The sequence below is a fragment of the Podarcis tiliguerta genome, assembly GCF_965153285.1.
Source record: "Podarcis tiliguerta genome assembly, chromosome: 8".
Classification (NCBI taxonomy): domain Eukaryota; kingdom Metazoa; phylum Chordata; class Lepidosauria; order Squamata; family Lacertidae; genus Podarcis; species Podarcis tiliguerta.
Genome location: NC_139541.1, coordinates 78887952 through 78905566, shown reverse-complemented (window position 1 = coordinate 78905566; position 17615 = coordinate 78887952). Strand labels below are relative to the sequence as shown.

At 42.8% G+C, this 17615-nt stretch overlaps 1 protein-coding gene across 2 annotated transcripts in view; it reads left to right on the top strand.

Annotated features, from left to right (window-relative positions):
- LOC310684587 (homeobox protein otx5) overlaps positions 1–17615 on the top strand; it is a 69938-nt gene that overhangs the window by 42496 nt on the left and 9827 nt on the right. For both annotated transcript variants that reach the window (XM_083455943.1, XM_083455942.1), the window contains 2 exons: positions 6745–6802; positions 15945–16189. In XM_083455943.1, the coding sequence (XP_083312069.1) occupies positions 16093–16189 (97 nt within the window). In that variant the 5' untranslated portion in view covers positions 6745–6802; positions 15945–16092. The remainder of the gene's footprint in view (positions 1–6744; positions 6803–15944; positions 16190–17615) is intronic.

Genomic DNA, 17615 nt, shown 5'->3' with positions numbered 1-17615 from the left:
ACAAAGTCAACAACCTCCGCAACCTGGTGGAATAGCTGCAACCTGTTGCCTTTGTGGAGGAACGGATGAAAGACTTTTCTTCTTGCAATTATGTAAAGAAAACCAGGGTAAAAATTAATGGGCAGCTGGTGGGCTGTGCACGCTGTTAATAACGCTGCAATCATTGAATCAGTCTGCCCTCTTCTCCTCCCCCTGCTAACCGCCCCCGCCCCCTCCGCCCGGCCTCATGCCATCTGTTAGGCCTGTGCTTATCCTTAGATTGGAGGTTCCTTGGGGCCAGGCACTCTTTTTGCTTAAGGGGCTCAGCCACCAATTTCATCAAGCTCATTGGGGGAGAAATTGGCTGCAAAATTAGCAAGGGGGAGGTTCCCGAAAGAGCAGTTAATGGGAACGTCAAAGACCGTAAAGGTTGGGCTCCAGCAAGATAGATAGGTAGATAGATAGATGATAGATAGATAGACAGAGATAGATAGAGAGAGAGAGAGAGAGAGATAGTTTAGTCATGTCCGACTTTTCGTGCCCCCCTGGACCAGAGCACGCCAGGCACTCTTGTCTTCCACTGCCTCCCACAGTTTGGTCAAACTCATGTTCATAGCTTCGAGAACACTGTCAAACCATCTCGTCCTCTGTTGTCCCCTTCTCCTTGTGCCCGCCATCTTTCCCAACATCACGGTCTTTTCCAGGGAGTCTTCTCTTCTCATGAGGTGGCCAAAGTATTGGAGCCTCCGCTTCAGGATCTGTCCTTTGAGTGAGCACTCAGGGCTGATTTCCTTCAGAATGGATAGGTTGGATCTTCTTGCAGTCCATGGGACTCTCAAGAGTCTCCTCCAGCACCCTAATTCAAAAGCATCCATTCTTTGGCGATCAGCCTTCTTTATGGTCCAGCTCTCACTTCCATACATCACTAGTGGGAAAACCATAGCTTGAACTATACGGACCTTTGTTGGCAAGGTGATGTCTCTGCTTTTTAAGATGCTGTCTAGGTTTGTCATTGCTTTTCTCCCAAGAAGCAGGCGTCTTTTAATTTCGTGACTGCTGTCACCATCTGCAGTGATCATGGAGCCCAAGAAAGTAAAATCTCTCACTGCCTCCATTTCTTCCCCTTCTATTTGCCAGGAGGTGATGGGACCAGTGGCCATGATCTTAGTTTATTTTATGTTGAGCTTCAGACCATATTTTGCGCTCTCCACCCTCATTAAAAGGTTCTTTAATTCCTCCTCACTTTCTGCCATCAAGGTTGTGTCATCTGCATATCTGAGTTTGTTGATATTTCTTCCGGCAATCTTAATTCTGGCTTGGGATTCATCCAGCCCAGCCTTTCGCATGATGAATTCTGCATATAAGTTAAATAAGCAGGGAGACAATATACAGCCTTGTCGTACTCCTAGATAGATAGATTTCTTGTTTCCACTTGCATAAAGGGGGTGGGTGTCTCAATGGGCGCCGGATTATACCACTTCCGGTGCCATCACCCCAATTCTTCCTTTTACCAATTTGCTCCCGAATTCCAACTAGTCAACTCTTAGAGGGCGTCCGCCATCTTTCCTTTCTTAGCCGCTGCCAATCTTGATTGCAAAATTGCAAAAAGAAAATCAAATCCTTTTGCAAAGTGAATTTGAAAGGCAAGCTGGAGGGAGGGGGAGAGTAGAATCCTATTTCTGCCAGGAGCTGTTGGGAATTGCATCTTGAACTTCTTTCCTGATTCTAAGCTTCTTAAGAGAGTAATTTCTGGAGAACTATCCAAGAGCTCTTCAGTGAAATTTTTGGGTCCTTTATGTACTCTTTAATGGGATGTTTCAAATGTCCTTAATCTCCTCTCATTTTGCTTGCTGCAGATGCTCCTTAGTTTTCCTTTTTCTCTCTCCAGATAACAGGGGCAGTAGTCCTTCTATGTAAAGGAAAAAGGGAGGGGTTTTTTTATTGAGGACAAGCTACAACGGAATAAAAGATGCTTCTGTAATATGTTGGGGGTTTAGAGGCTGGGACAGACCTAGGGCAAATACATGTTTGCTCCCCGTATAAGGAATAAGGAAACAGAGAACTATATTTGCTCCCCAATGTCAATCATATTCATGTTTACTTAGAAGTAAGGTCCATTGGTTTCAATGGACTTTTCAAGTATGGCTTCTAAGGGATGCTTCAGTTATGTGGAAATAAAATCACATGGTTATCAGGATTTTTTTAAAAACTGTATTTTAAGATTCTCCCCCTTTAAAATTAAAACCGGGATCAGATTTTTTTAAGTAGAAGGGGTAAATTGCCAGAGTATCCTATCTCACTGTTTGTTTTGCTTTTCTATATCCTTGTAGAGAAGCAGAATACAGTGGTACCTCAGGTTACATACGCTTCAGGTTACATATGCTTCAGGTTACAGACTCCGCTAACCCAGAAATAGTACCTCGGGTTAAGAACTTTGCTTCAGGATGAGAACAGAAATCGCACGGCTGCGGTGGCGCAGCAGCAGGAGGCCCCATTAGCTAAAGTGGTGCTTCAGGTTAAGAACGAACCTCCGGAACGAATTAAGTAACCAGAGGTACCACTGTAGATACGTCAGATGTGCAAAACTGTGAATTTTATTTTAAATACAAAGATCATAACTACAGGTTTAGCCATTGTTGTTTTTGTAAACATTTCATTTTGCTCGCATCAAAACAACTTAGTTAAAATTTTAAGCCACAGCTTTGTAAGACTGCTGTGTCGTAATTATACCTTTAAAACACATTCGAAGCACATTTCCCCCTCAAAGAATTCTGGGCACTGTGGTTTATCCTTTGCCGAGTTGCCATTTCTAACACCCAGAATTCTTTGAAGGGGGAAAATGTGCTTTGAATGTGCTTCAGAGGTATAGTTTGTATGCAGCCTAAAAAGAGTAATTACATCCTGGATGTAAAATACGCTTGCTCAGAAGAAAATAAGTTGCTTTCAGTTCTATTTGAGTGGCCCAATTTTAAAGCCACGCTCCCGCTGATTTTGCAATTATAGGGCATGATCCAGCTAAAGTTAAGTACATATCCCATTTCAGCGAGTTAGCTAAGTACATACTAAACTCTCCCTCTCCCCCTAAATCACCTTTTTCCTTAATTTTGACTGGATTGTGCCTGTGCATTTTTAATATATTTTTACACTAACGATCATGCATATTTAAAAAAAAATACTCCAAGAAACAAAGATTCCTAAAACACATTAAGCAAATATTTATTTAAAACATCGCGTCACTTCTTTTTGCAAAGGGGAAAAATGGACTTCTCAATCCCATGACCTTGAAAACTGGGGTGGGGGGCTGAGGGTAGGTCTGGATCTACTGACAGCGCTCTGCGTGATTTGCAGTAGATTACAAAGGATTTCTGACTTTTAGCTGGTTAACAAAAGCAGCAACTTTCCTCCCCAAATTAGGCTACTGAAATGAAGGAAGCTTGAGAGGATAGACTCATGGACCAAATCGTTTTGTGTGTGTGCAGTGCCGTAAGCACAATTCGGGCAATGGAAATGAAATCCTGGGCTCAGGTGCATTGAGCATTGCGTTACTTCGTTCTAAGTGTATGCCTATTCCTCTTTTGAAACCTCTCTTTCGCACTCGGCTCCAGCTGTTGGGCTTCGGGTGCTAAGAGAAAGAAAAAATAGATCCCATTCGCTTGAAGTCTGCCTGCTCCTACTCTACACAAATCTAAGTTGACTCAATAAAAAATATCCGTTGCCATTTGCTTGGTTTTCTGCATCTTTCGAGGTCAACTTAGCAACCCCCCTGTCCATTAAGCTTTCAGTTTGTTTAGAAGCTTAATATTTCAGGATGGGGAAAGCGGAATTATTTGTAGATGTATTTATGTGACACACCAATTTCTGAGTTTTCACTTAATGCAACACAGTTGATATATTTAATGTATTCTCTCCGCCCCCTGCCCCCCGGTGTGTGTTTTAGTAGTTCTTGTTTTTATCTGTAAGCTGCCTTGAGTCCCGTCAGGGAGAAGGACTGGGTAGAAATAAATAGGATCATGATAATGTAGGAAGTTTCTTGTTTCTGAGAAAAAGCTGCCACGACAAGGGGCTTATTTGTTATTTTATTCATTGAGGAACCACTTCCTATGAAGAATTTCCCAATGCAAGAACTTGCGTAAAATGTTTCATATATAAAAAGTTAAAACAGTTATATTTACACACACACACACACACACACACACACACACACAGAGAGAGAGAGAGAGAGAGAGAGAGAGACCTATACAGTATGAGGACAGAGATAAACAATACGATACAATACAATACAATAATATTTATTGTCATTGTCCCATACAGAACAACGAAATTGAAAAAATCTACATCAGACATTCAAAACCAACAAGCCTGCTATCCCAGCTATCCCAGCCTGGTTAGCCCCCTAAAAACTCTGATACCCCATAATTAAATACAATATACTCCCATAGAGACTACCTTACACTGCATTTAAAACCAAAATGGCATTTGGATAGAAACTGGTTCTCAGGTGGCTAGTCCTAGTCTTTATAACCCTGTACCTTCTTCCAGAAGGCAGAAGCTGAAAGAGATAATTTCCGGGCTGTGCACTATCCTGCACTATCTCTGCAGCTTTCTTATGGCACCTGGAAGCATAGATTTGATCCAAGGTGGGAAGAGTGCACCCAATTATTCTCTTCGCAGTCTTTACAACCCTGGACAGCATTGTTTTTTCCCTGGCCGTGCAGCTCCCAAACCACACACACTGACCATAAGTTAATACACTCTCAACAGTACAATGGTAAAATGCCATCAACAGGTCCTTTGAGAGATTGTTTTTCTGGAGGATTCTCAGAAAATATAACCTCTCCCGTATAAAAGGATTTCAAATGCAATACAGTTGCCAACTGGTGGCTTGAGCATCATGTAATGTGCACTTGGAAGGTGACAGATATGCTTATATATAGACAGGCTAGTAAAACAGGGCAGCCCGATAATAAAAACCAATCTGGTAGCTGTGCAGGATGCAGTCCTGGTCCAGCCTAGAGCAGACACAGAGCCCCAGGTGATCGATACTGGCAAGTTTATCCTGTGCCTCAGTCATTTATGCCCAGAGGGCCAGTTTGAAAGGTGGAAACCTACCTTTCCTGTATTCTCCACCTTCCCTGAATCAAGACTTTGTTCAACACCTTAGGCACTGCAGAATGAAAACGAGAGACCCAGTGCAGCTATGTATTTTTTATCACCCCAGTCAATAAGCCAGCATTCCAAGCAAGCTTCCCACATACATAGAGCCCTTCTCCAAGTGATCAGAGTAAATATTAGAAATATAAGGTTATGTTACACGCCCAGGCTGGCAATCACCTGATAACGCAGGCAAGGTGTGTGTGGAAGGGGGGTGAGACATTAACAGCCGCGGTGCCATTTCTTGGCTCGGGGCACGTTCCGTAGAAGATCTTACATGGCCAAATGGAAAAGGTGGTGGTGAGGGAGCCCATAGACCCAAGAAGCGGCCATAATTCTCTACACACCTGTTGATTATTCAGAAGCCTGCTGCCTTCTTTTGCATCTGGTCATTCTGCTGGAGGATGAAAGAGTTTGGGAATCTTGGTGTTGTTTTTGAAAATCTAACCCATAGTTTAAGAGATTTGTTGGAGCAAAAAGCACAAATGTCTGTTGTTAGGTCTCTCTCTCTCTCTCTCTCTCTCTCTCTGTGTGTGTGTGTGTGTGTCTGTGTGTGTTGGGAAGAAATAAAATGAATTCAAGGAGGAGGGAAAATAGCAATGGAAAAGACCTGACCGCCTTTTTCTGATTTCGACATCTTCCCACTCTTTGACCCATGTGCCTGAACCAAAACATATCAGTCGTACATGCCTGCTTTCGGGCAAGAAGACAGAACAGAGCATTCCAAACTGTGTATCACAACACATGAGTGTGTTGGCTGCAGTGTGTCGGTGTGTCGCGTGAACACTCCTCCCGGGGCTGCGAAGGGGTTACGTTGCTAGTAAAACTGAATGGCGGTGTCGCGAAATGATGCATGTCTAAAAAAAGTGTGTCACCAACATGAAAAGTTTGGAGGTAGAAAGTCTCTCTGTGTGAGTTTCTCCTTCTTTCTGTTAGCCTGCTCCCCGTTGATTTGCAGTATTCCCCAGAAGTGTGTTGGTTGTGTGTTTGTGTGTCTGTCTGGGTATCTGCTTGCGAAATTCCCTGATTCAAATCATTTTTATCCTTCACGTCAGCCCATAAACCTGCACACCGTCGAAGGGAACCTGGGATATTCAACTGCCCTTAAAGAAAACTCAACGAAGCCATCCCTCCCTTGTTTATTAATCTACAAGAGTGTTCCTATAATACCAGTCATGTGAGGCCCAGGATCTAAGAATGGAGCTTGCAGCACAGCGCACCAAATTGTTTTTGAGAAAACTCTCCCTCACCAGCCACCACCACTGCTGTTGCTGCTGCTGTTGCCACCACCACTGCCCCCCCCCCCTTGTTTCTCCAGGGCTTAAGAGGAGAAAATCCCAAACCTTCGGATCTAAATGCCCAGAGAAGTCCTGGGCTGCAGAATCTCTTACCCAGCTCTAAATCTCTTTTCAATTCAGGTTAAGCTTCTCTTTTTATTACAGATTATAGGGATCTCCCACTGTATCACTTCTGGGTTATCCTTTTAACACATTTTGCTCTTTCTAGCCGGGGTTATTTTTTGTGGTTTCCTGGGGTTGGGAAGAAGGAAGCTGCCCTTGGTTTTTCCTCATTTGATCCATCTCCAGAACAAATCTCTGTTATGCTTCCTTGCAGAGGTACCCGGAGGCTCCTGGTCTGGACACCTGGGCACCGGAACTGCTCTCGGGAGAAGGTAAGGCAGATTCCCCCATCCCACCCAAAAAATAAAGCTTGTGTGCTTGTGTGCGAATGAGAAAAGTCAGGGCATTGTGCCACTATTGCGGAAATTCAACGGATGTTAGTTGGCCATGTAGGTAAGAACCGAAGTTAAGTGGGAGAGATGGTTATTGTTGCCCTGATGTGAGTTGACCTAGGAATTTTCCAACCATACAAGGAGTGCCTTCAACTGTCTTGCAATCCAGCCAAGGTGTCTTTGGCCATTTATAATCTCAATGTCCACCTGAAATTTTTCATTCTCCCCATGCCGCCTCGTCAAAAGAATCCCAGGCGATTTGGAAGCCCCATCTTGGAAAGTCACCATTTTACCTCTTTTGGGTGTCCTCTCTAGAAACCGTGGATCTCCCACTGCAGCAAACAGTCTGGCCATCTTGCTAAAGCCGCAAATAGATCTGCGTTTTCCATTGTGTGTGTATCCCGTGGAAGATTTGCCACAGTGGCAAAACTTAATTTCACTAAGTTCGATGCAGGGGTGGCACACAATATAATGAAACTTTTACATGTGTTGCTTTCTTTAATTGCACCATTTGAGATATAAATATAATTGCCTTTTCTTCAGTTTTGTAGTCTAAGCTGTAAAGATGTTGTCCACATTTAATTTCCCTCTTTTACCGTGTTCTGAAAACAAGACATAATGAGATTTAACCTGAGAAATGTTGGCATATTTTATGTGATAAATGGGGGAAGGAATTGACCTCTGTCAAACTACTCTGCAGAGTTCGCTAACAACCATCAATGTCGTATCTAGAGATGCGTAGTGTATATTCAGCTTCTGTTACAGTATTGGCATTTCGTCTCATTTGACGGCTGGGAAGCACATTTATAGCTAAGCTGGAAGGGTAGCAATAGTTGCAATCAGAGAGATAGATGTAAAAGCCTATGGAGTTTTCTAAATAATGTTTCAAAGTGTATACAGTGTATGTATAAACATAAAATCAGTGAAAGGTGGTTGATTCAGTTTCAATCATCTTTTTTCAAAGTATTGACCGTCAAAGCAACATTTCAAGCAGACCCTACAGATTAAAACAAGTATAATCTCACTTTTAAAATTAAGAATTAGATAAAATGGCTGCACTAACAATATATTTTGAGGGGTTGTTCACATTGTTCTTCAAAAAGAACCCCCAAGTTTGGGTCGATGTAGATTGTGTTTTCAGCTTTTTTTGAAATTATTTTAAAGAATTTAGAACAACAACAACAACAAATAAATAAAATCCAGTGTTTCTCTGATAATTATAAGCATTTAATGAATGTGGAGGAGCTCTGTGGGGGTTTTTTTAAAAGGAAAATGTTTAAAACTTGATTTTACTTTTATTTTTTAGTCAATGTATGTGGTACACGCAGAGAGAGACTATTTTAAAGGATTGTCTTGATCTGATTTGTATAAAAATAACAACAGCAACCAAAGCTTTTTGTTTGTTTGTTTCAAAGGATTCTCACTGCATTCTTCCTGCCGCTATATAAATCTATAATCCGAGACACTGCAAAGAGATGACAACATTTTAAATGGGAAAATATCTGGGGCAAAACACCATCTGCCCACTCAAAACCTCTTCAGACTTGCATATTTCATTAAGCCAAAGAGAGGTTTATCAGTTTCCTTACATTAAGAAGCTCATATCTTTCTGGATTTCAAGCATTTGTACACAGATATTAGACCTTCCTTTTTCTTTTTTTGCTGTTGTTTCCTAATAAAAAACAAATCAGTTAAAATTGGCCTTTAAGGGGAAAAAAACGCCCATTTCTTAATGGTTTTTTTTTAAAAAAAAACTAAATTCATTTTAAGCTGTTCTTGCTGAAATAAAAGGAAATAAATAAAAGGGGAACATAGATAACGAAAAAGAATTCAGCATTTAGATTATCCAGATTGGCAAATCCTATGCTCGTTTTCCAACGCTCTTTCTAAAGGAGTTTAACAGGGCAATCCTGCACATGTAAATATTAATCTATCCTAAAGAGTTTAACAGAGCAAACCTGTGAAACAACCATTGAGTTCAATGTGGGTGCCCTCCAGGTAAGTATGTTTAGGCTTTGGGGAAAATATAATTCCTTTATCTTATATATACCCATGCTATCAGGTGAAACACAAGCCCCTTTAGGCTTTTGCTTGAACACAACAAACAAACAAATAAAGAAGAGCACAATTATTATTATTATTATTATTATTATTATTATTATTATTGAAACCTTAGTCCTTTTTATTTGATTATCAAGGCTATCAATATAGACGTGTGAAGCTATAGAGTTTCTGGCAGGGATTCAAATATAAGGTTACCATCGTCTTTTTTTTTTAATGTTACGAATATACAAACATACATTTCATACAATCCTTAAAAATATTCATACATACCCACATTCAATCCCACAGATACTTCTTTTGCCCACCACCATCCCTTACCCCTCAAATGTCAAATATAAGATTACCAGACTTTCCCGTTTCCCAGGGACCGTTCCTGGATTTACAGATCAGTCCCCTTGACAAAATCCATCTATTTAGTAGGAAGTTGAAAAGTGTCCCTGGATTCATTGAAAAAAATCTGGTAACCTGATTCAGAGAGCATTCACGGCAATGGATGGGAGCTGCAACAAAATGTTGCAGCACGGGGACGCTTTCGTTGGCTGTGCCTTGGCTCATGACGCTACATTCTGTCCTGTTTCCCATCTAGCTGTCCTCTTCCCCACCCCCTTCTCCAAAAACGCAAACCTAAAACGGTCTTCCAGCATTCTGTGGCCCCCAAGAGGGCACACCGTCCGCATTGGACTGTTTTTTGGGGGGAGTCTCTTCAGGTTTGCCTCCGCCTGAAAGGCTTCTGCAACCTTGCCAAATTCCTTTTCCCTGTGCAAGGGTGAGAACGATTAACTGCAGAGAGAACAGCACTACCATCCTTGAACACTGGAAGCAGAGGGAACAGAAATTTATTTATTGCACCTCGAGTGTCCAAAACACTACATTATTATTATTATTATTATTATTATTATTATTATTATTCTGCCACGGCCCTTGAAACAACATCATGGGTTAGCCCAGACTCACAACTAAAGCATCCCTGGCAGCTTCTGCTAAAAAACCTCCAGGAAAGGAGATTCCAGCATCTTCCACAGTCAAACAGATACCGTATGGTTTTTAATTTCATTTTTAGTGCTTCTTCTATTGCATTTTGCTGTATTGCAGTTTGAATTCCATGGAACTCCGATCGTGAGGGTTCTTCACAGACAGCCTGAATGAGGCTATCACAGGCCACTGGTGGTCTGCAAACCACAGTTTGGGAACCCCCTAAAGTCTGCTTCCCACAAACCAGGAGAGGCTGTAGCCAGAGGGGGGAAACTTTGAGGACCCCTCAGGCGGCCAGAAAATCCTGAGCAGCCCGTCTCCCTGCTCATATCAAGTATTAAGGTTGCTCTCTTCTGAATTAGCCACCCCAGCGGTTCCTGGTTGAGACCAGATAGGCAGGGTGTTAACTTGATGGAGAACATAAATGAATTAAACGCGAGCAAATTGGGCCACGCAGCTTGTTCCGCCTATGCCTGCTTGCTAAGAAGCAAGTTTGAGTTCAGTAAAACTTAACTCCTGAGTCCCAGGTAAGTGGGCATAGGACTGCAGATTTAGAATGTGTTGTGCCACAAAACAACAACAACAACAACAACAACAACAACAACAACAACAACAACAACAACAACAACAACATATTGGGTGTTTTGGAAGAGGAAAATATCCCATTACAATTATCAAGGAATCTAGCTGTGTCCTACTCCGGGCCAGCTTTTTTGAATGGAGAACACATTGCTTAATTAAACGTCAAAGGGGCATTTTTTTAAAGCAATGCTAAAGACATCTTTTTGTCTGTACCTCTTAATGAATTCTGTTACTGCGGTATGAGGCCAAATTTCAGGCACCTTGTGGTCAGAGCAGGTTATTTGTTCAGACAATAGAAATGAAGGTTCTGTGGAGAGCTTGCTATTCATCCAACATAATCAAAACTCAATATCCACCCCTGTTAACCATTCGACTTTTCCAGTTTTTTACAGACCTTTTCCATTATTTTAATTGTTATTATGTTTTTACTGAAATTTTATTGGTGCTAGCCACCCTGAGCCCGGCTCTGGTCGGGGTATAAATAAAAATTTATTATATTATTATTATTATTATCTGGGTATGTGCTTTGCAACCAATAAATTTACACCTGTTTCAAGCTGTTTAAATTCCCCCGGGGAAATTATTTGGAGTAGATTTCAAAAACCGGAGAAGAATAACTGGAGAAATTTAAGAAATGATAGCGAAGAATAACTATGGAGAGGTGTTATTGTTTATCACTATGGCATAATTTTTGTGTTTTTATACGGTAAACCGCCCTGCGATCTTCAAATGAAGAGCGGCATAGAAAATTTAAAAATAATAATTAAAACAATAGATGTAGATCAGTTTCATTCAAGTGCACAAAAGGCAGTTCGGGTGTTGATAAGTCATGAGGCAACATTATAGCATCTTCTTGACTGTCAAAATTTAGGGGGGAAAATTTCTCTTTAAGTGAAAGCCTCTGATCAGATAGGAAAGCACGTTTTGTCCCCAAACCATCCTTAGTCTTCCTTCTCTAGATATCTTATCTAAGGTGTTGAAAAGCATATAAGTGCCTGTCTGTCACTTTTTGTGTAGGTGTGTAGTTGTGTATGTGTGTCACCATTCAGTTCCTTTCTTTGTTTACAAGGTCAACCCACACCTCTTAATTGGAAGGGAAGCTATTTGCAGGGACAAATAACTGTGTGAGGGAATTCTCTGCAAACTTGCCATTTGACTTTGCCGTGCTATAGATTTGAGAGCTGCTTGTTCTACCCCTTCTCCTTCTTTGAATAACTTTATGGGTGTTTTTTTTACAAATAAAGACCATAGGAATAAGAAATGGTGGCAATAAATAGGCCAAGTCTCCTCACGTTTATGTTTGCAATAAATAGATCTGCAGCAACGCCTGGCACATAACGATTCGTGATTTGAACAATAGGTTCATGGGCCACGAATTGGTTTAAAGGAAAACAGGATAGAACAGAGATAAGGGCGGTGGGCTCCCTTTTCTATAACCTCTTCATTGTTTGCCTCTGGAGTTGGAAATCTAAAGCTGGAGGGATGCGGTTAAGGTGGGGAAAAGGAATAAGCAGCAGGAGAGCTAGCCAAACAAAAGGGAGAAGATGGTCAGCATCTTCCAAGCCCATTATCATTAGTGATTGATTCCCTGATGGATTTAGGAACAAAGGAAACCTGGGGAGGGAGAGTCTTCTGGTGGGACAGAGAAATGGTTCTCTTCACTGTATCTCCCCCAGTACTATGTGTGTCCCATAGCTAGACTTTCCCAATTCCGGAAATGCATCCCAGAGAAACCTAGGTTGCACCTAAACCTCCGTGGATCCAGCTGCAGACCAGACATCCGCTGATGCCGATGATATTTTGAACGTCCTCGATTCCCCCTCCCGCCTTCTGTCTGTCTTTCTGATTGGCTATGTTAAAAGCAGAAGGAGAGAGAAAATTATAAAAGCTGTAGTTCTGCACGCAACGCCTAGCTAAACTGCGGAACTGCCTTCCGCAGGAAGCAGCCAGCGATGGCCGACAACCTGAATGGCTTTAAAAGAGGATTAGGCAAAGAAACGCAGAAAGGGACCCACAAGGGTCATCTAGTCCAACCCCCTGCAATGTAGGAATCTTTTGCCAGCGTGGGGCTCGAACCCACAACCCTGAGATTAAGAGTCTCACGCTCTACCGACTGAGGTAAAATCATGGGAGATAAGGCTTTCTCAGAGGCATCTCCTTAGCCGCTGCAAGATCAGGGCGCCGGACTTTTATTATGTCCGTTATTTCCCTTCTCACACTGAGAGAGTGGTATTACAGGTTCCCAGCTATTCCTGTTTTGCAAATGCAAGAAGCTGTGAACGACCAAGAGTGATGCCCTCAACGCTACTTCTGCCTGCCCACTGAAACCGAGACTTGAACCTGGGTCTCTCGGCTCTGCAACTGGGCACTCTTGCTACTCAGTTGGCACCAGCAAGTTTTTCAGCTAAGGGGGTATCTGGCCACCCAGTTTAGGATTTCACGGGCAGCCAGGGATTCTGGCTGCATACACAGCATCCCAAATTCTGGGAACAGTAGTTTACCCTGGCAGAGATACAGCACCCTTAACAAACTACAGTTCCCGGGATTCTTATTTGTGAGGGATGTGCTTTAAACGCCTGGTGTGTCTGCTGCCTCCTCTGTTAATTTCAGCGGTGAGACAGTGGTACCCATACAGGCCTTTAATAGCATCTTTTGTGGCTCCTCCTCCTCCTGCCTTTTCTGAGACCAGTCTCCCTTTTCCTCCTGTTGAAGTGAGTCCTTCTCTAGGATAAGGACTACAAAAATAGAGACCAATGAATGGGGAGGATGTCCTGTTGGGCCATCTACCCTGTTCTTTGGGGACAATGTGGCTTTCCCAGCCGTGTCTTTTTCCTGGATAAAAGGTAAAGGGACCCCTGACCATTAGGTCCAGTCGTGACCGACTCTGGGGTTACGGCGCTCATCTCGCTTTATTGGCCGAGGGAGCCGGCGTACAACTTCTGGGTCATGTAGCCAGCATGACTGAGACGCTTCTGGCGAACCAGAGCAGCGCACGGAAACGCCGTTTATCTTTCCGCCGGAGCGGTACCTGTTTATCTACTTTGACGTGCTTTCGAACTGCTAGGTTGGCAGGAGCAGGGACCGAGCAATGGGAGCTCACCCCGTCGCAGGGATTCGAACCGCCAACCTTCTGATCGGCAAGTCCTAGGCTCTGTGGTTTAACCCACAGCACCACCCGCGTCCTTTTCCTGGATAGAGGCATCCTTTTTTGGGAAAATGTTCTAGGCCCATTGTTTGTCTGCTTTGAGTACCGAAGGCCTCAGGTTTAGTCTGTGGCAACTCCAGGAACGGCTGGGACAAAAGCCATGCAGTAGTGGAAATATCAGCAGTCACTGAAGAACTCGAGGCTAGAAAGTCCATGACTGGCTTACCGCCTACAGGCTGAGAAGTAGACCTGCTGATTCTGTGGGGCTTCAGTGTCTACTTCCCTCTCCCTTTTTACCAGCCAGAGATAGCTCTTTACTCTAAGGTAACCCAGATTTAGGGCAATTGCAGTCACGTTTTCAAATGCGCCAGGCTTTCCTCAGCACACAAAACCTACACACTTCGTATGCTCTCCTCTGTACCCTTTGGAAGACGGAAAAACCGAAATGAAAAACTCCATTTTCTCTCCCACTTGGCAGAGAAGTTTGTTTTCTCTGTCTCTCTGGCTTGTCGCAACCCATTCCTGCGAGGCCCAGCATCTATCCTCGTCTAATCCATTCACAATTTACGGGCCCGCTTCTCATAAAACCTTGGCGGTTAAGCAAAACAAGCGATGTTAAAGTGCGGTTGGCAAATTCTGCCGCCACCAAACCACGCCTCAGGTTTCTCAATGGCAGAGAGAGGGAATATCACGAAACATTCTCTAGAGATAAAGGCTGGTCCCCAAACTGGCTTTACCAGAGCCGAAAAATTCAGAAGGGTGTTGATGGAGGGTTGGTAGAATTTCAAAGAATTAGGCCCGTTGTTTTATTGCACTGTTCTAGCTTGTTCTCAACATTGAGAAATGTAGAACTGCTTGCAATTTCATTTTGCTCCCCGATTTCAGGGTTGTAGGTCTGTTGTGCTGGGCTACCATGCGGTGAGAGCAAAAGGCACTCTGCACATGCTCGTCCTTACTTGTGGTGCAGCTGAGTCCTTGTGCTGCACCCCCGTGAGCCCTAACCAAGTCCTAAATATTATTTTCAAAAATTGGCGTGGCTGCCTTTCGTCTGAAGACCACAGGGCGGTTCACGGCATGAAAAATACAAAATGAGAACGCAGAATACATAATAAAGCAAAACCAAGAGCAATACCACCCCCCCAACACATTTAAAAGGTCATAGTGTGTTAATCAGCCAAAAGCCTGGTTATAGAGAAACTTCGCCTGCTACCTAAAGATATTTAATGAAGGTGCCAAGCGAGTTTCCCTGGGGAGAACATTCCACAAACAATGAGAATATACATATACACACTAGATTAGGAAGGCTAAAAGTTTCATCCTAAATTTAAACTGACAGGTAAATTAGTATAACAATGCTTAGCATATAAATGGCACCGTATATTTGTGTGTGTGTGTGTGTGTGTGTGTGTGTGTGTGTGTGTGTATCAGTCAAATTTACAATAATCCTGAAGGGTAGGTCAGTATTCTTATCACCATGCTGTAGTGGACTGGGCAGGGGAATGGATGAAATGAGGCTAAGGTAGGATTTGAACTCAGGACTTTCAGATTCATTCAGCCGCTGCGCCACACAATGTTTTGTATATGTTTACACTCAGTTCCCTTAGAATTGTGTGCTTCCTTTTTATAAACAAAAACAAAAACAAACCCCTCAGAAGTTTGAGGGAGAAAACTATTTTCAGGAGGAGGGAAGCAAGAGAACTGCTGTATGTTGCAAAGTATTGCATTTGAGAGGCCAAACTTCTACCAAGAGCCGTGCAGAATCCTTCCCTGTCTCCAGAATCTTTTCCCCCCTCCAAAAACCCAAGGCACCACTGGGAGTCCTTAATGTGTTGACTTAACCTGCTCATTTAGGTAATAATAGACCCTCAAAAGCATGGGCCTGATGGCCTGTTGGTACCCATTAGACCCCCCTTTTGAGTTGCTAAAATCCCAGTCTACCCCCCCCCCAAAAAACCCCTCTCTGTATCATTACTGACTGTATGGTAATGTGCAATTCAAATTAAAAAGGGGGTGGGGGAAGTAGGCAGTATACAGAGTGGGGAAGAATAAGGCACCCCATCCCGTAATCCAAAGGATACAGAAACCCCTGTAGTTTATTTATTTATTCGGCTGCCAGTGAGGTTCTAGGCTTTGCAGAGCAGTCAAAGAGTCCTCCTTGTGAGGAGCACCTCTGGAGGGTTAGCCCAGAAGGACACCAGAAAGGTGTGGTGTCTCCTCTCGCTTGCCATTGGTCAACCTCCCTCTCCTCCCCACCTCTCCCTCCTTGGGGAGGCGGCCACTAAACTCCTGGTCTTGTCTGTCTTTGCCTCCTGACTGCAGTTCCAGCTGCCCTTGGGTTCTGAGTGGAGGACCAGGGTGACCTAGGAGGCTTCCAGCCAGCCAGCCAGAAGCAAGAGCGAAGGAGCAGCACCACCAGCAGAAGACCTCTCTCCCCAGCGAGATCTTTGGGGACCCCAACCTTCTGAGCATGATGTCCTACATCAAGCAACCACATTATGCAGTCAACGGCCTCACCTTGGCCGGGCCAGGCATGGACTTGCTACATTCGGCCGTCGGGTACCCCAGTAAGTGGATTTGCAAGATTCCCCCCCCCTTTTTTGTCAGTTTTCAGTTTTGGAGGAAACTTGGGTGATGGGCATCACTGAGTTGGTTCTTGGTAGGCAAAGGATGGAGAGACGTAGCTGGGTTTTTCTTTTTTCTATGAATTGAAACCAGTGGGTTATCGGGTAGCGAGGGAGAATTCAGCTAGTTGGCCAAATGTGGGGGGGAAGAGAATAGAAACTGCTTCCTGTTTGGTTTGGGGATCAAAACAAACAGAATGTGCAAATATTGAATTATATTATTGTGGGTCGTGATAAATGTTCTTACCCTACTATTTATCAAATTGCATGTGTTTAAAGATGAAATACCCTCAGTTTATATATATATAACTATTTTTATAGTTTTATAGTTAATTGTAAAATAAGTATATATATGTGTGTGTATATATACACACATACTTATTTTACAATTAAATATAAAAATAGTTTTGGAGGTTCCTATTCAGGTACTGAGACCATGATAAATTAAAATAATGAAAAATGTTTTCAAAAACGTCACCAGTTTTGGGGTGGTATTTCCAGTTTTTTTTTGCATTCATAGATGCTTAAATTGCCTTCCCACCACCAGGGCAGATTTTGTTGAAAATGTGTTGAAAGACTTCTGCATTTCAGTTTGTTGAGGCATCAATTGGTCCTCTCTCTCTCTATATATATATGTAGTATTTGAGATTTTGATTTTGATATGTAGCGGCCATCATGTGGTTTACAAGTTCCAAAGGTTCCTTAGAAAGAGATCCATTTAAATGAGCCAATTCATGCAGACACACTTGTGATCACAATGGGCAGGATTCAGCCAAAATAAAGTCATTATTATAATAATAATACTGCCCTTCATTCGAAGTTCTCAGGGTGCTCTTATAAAAGCCCGTAATGTTATCAGGATCCTAGTTTGCTGTCCACACCCTCCCCCAGCAGAAAAACCCCAAGCAAACCACTGGATGTTCACAGATTCCTTGTGGATTACCCAAAAGTGCATTTTTGGACGTTGAAATAATTGAAACTTAAGGGGGACCCCTAAGTCAATAACTCCCTGCTCCCCTACCTAGTTCAGGTGTTCTGGAGCAGGTTAAGAATCTAAGCAACTAATAGCAGGACACAATTGCTTTTAGTGTTATAGACGCTAAACTTCATAGCAACATTGCCTAGTTAATGTCACAATAATTTTGTATCCCAGACTGTTGCCTGGTGGGGGAAACCTTCCTAAATAAAGCTAGACCATCATTTCTGTCATGTGACCTGCCTCCAGTAGAGGGTAGTCAGCTTTTTTAAAACTTACATAATTGCGAAGAAAAAAGCAGATATTAATGCATCCCTAACTAGCCTTTAATATTGCTTTAAATTAGTGGAGAGTCCATATTCTTTTTTTTTATTCCGTTGGCCAAGCCTCTTC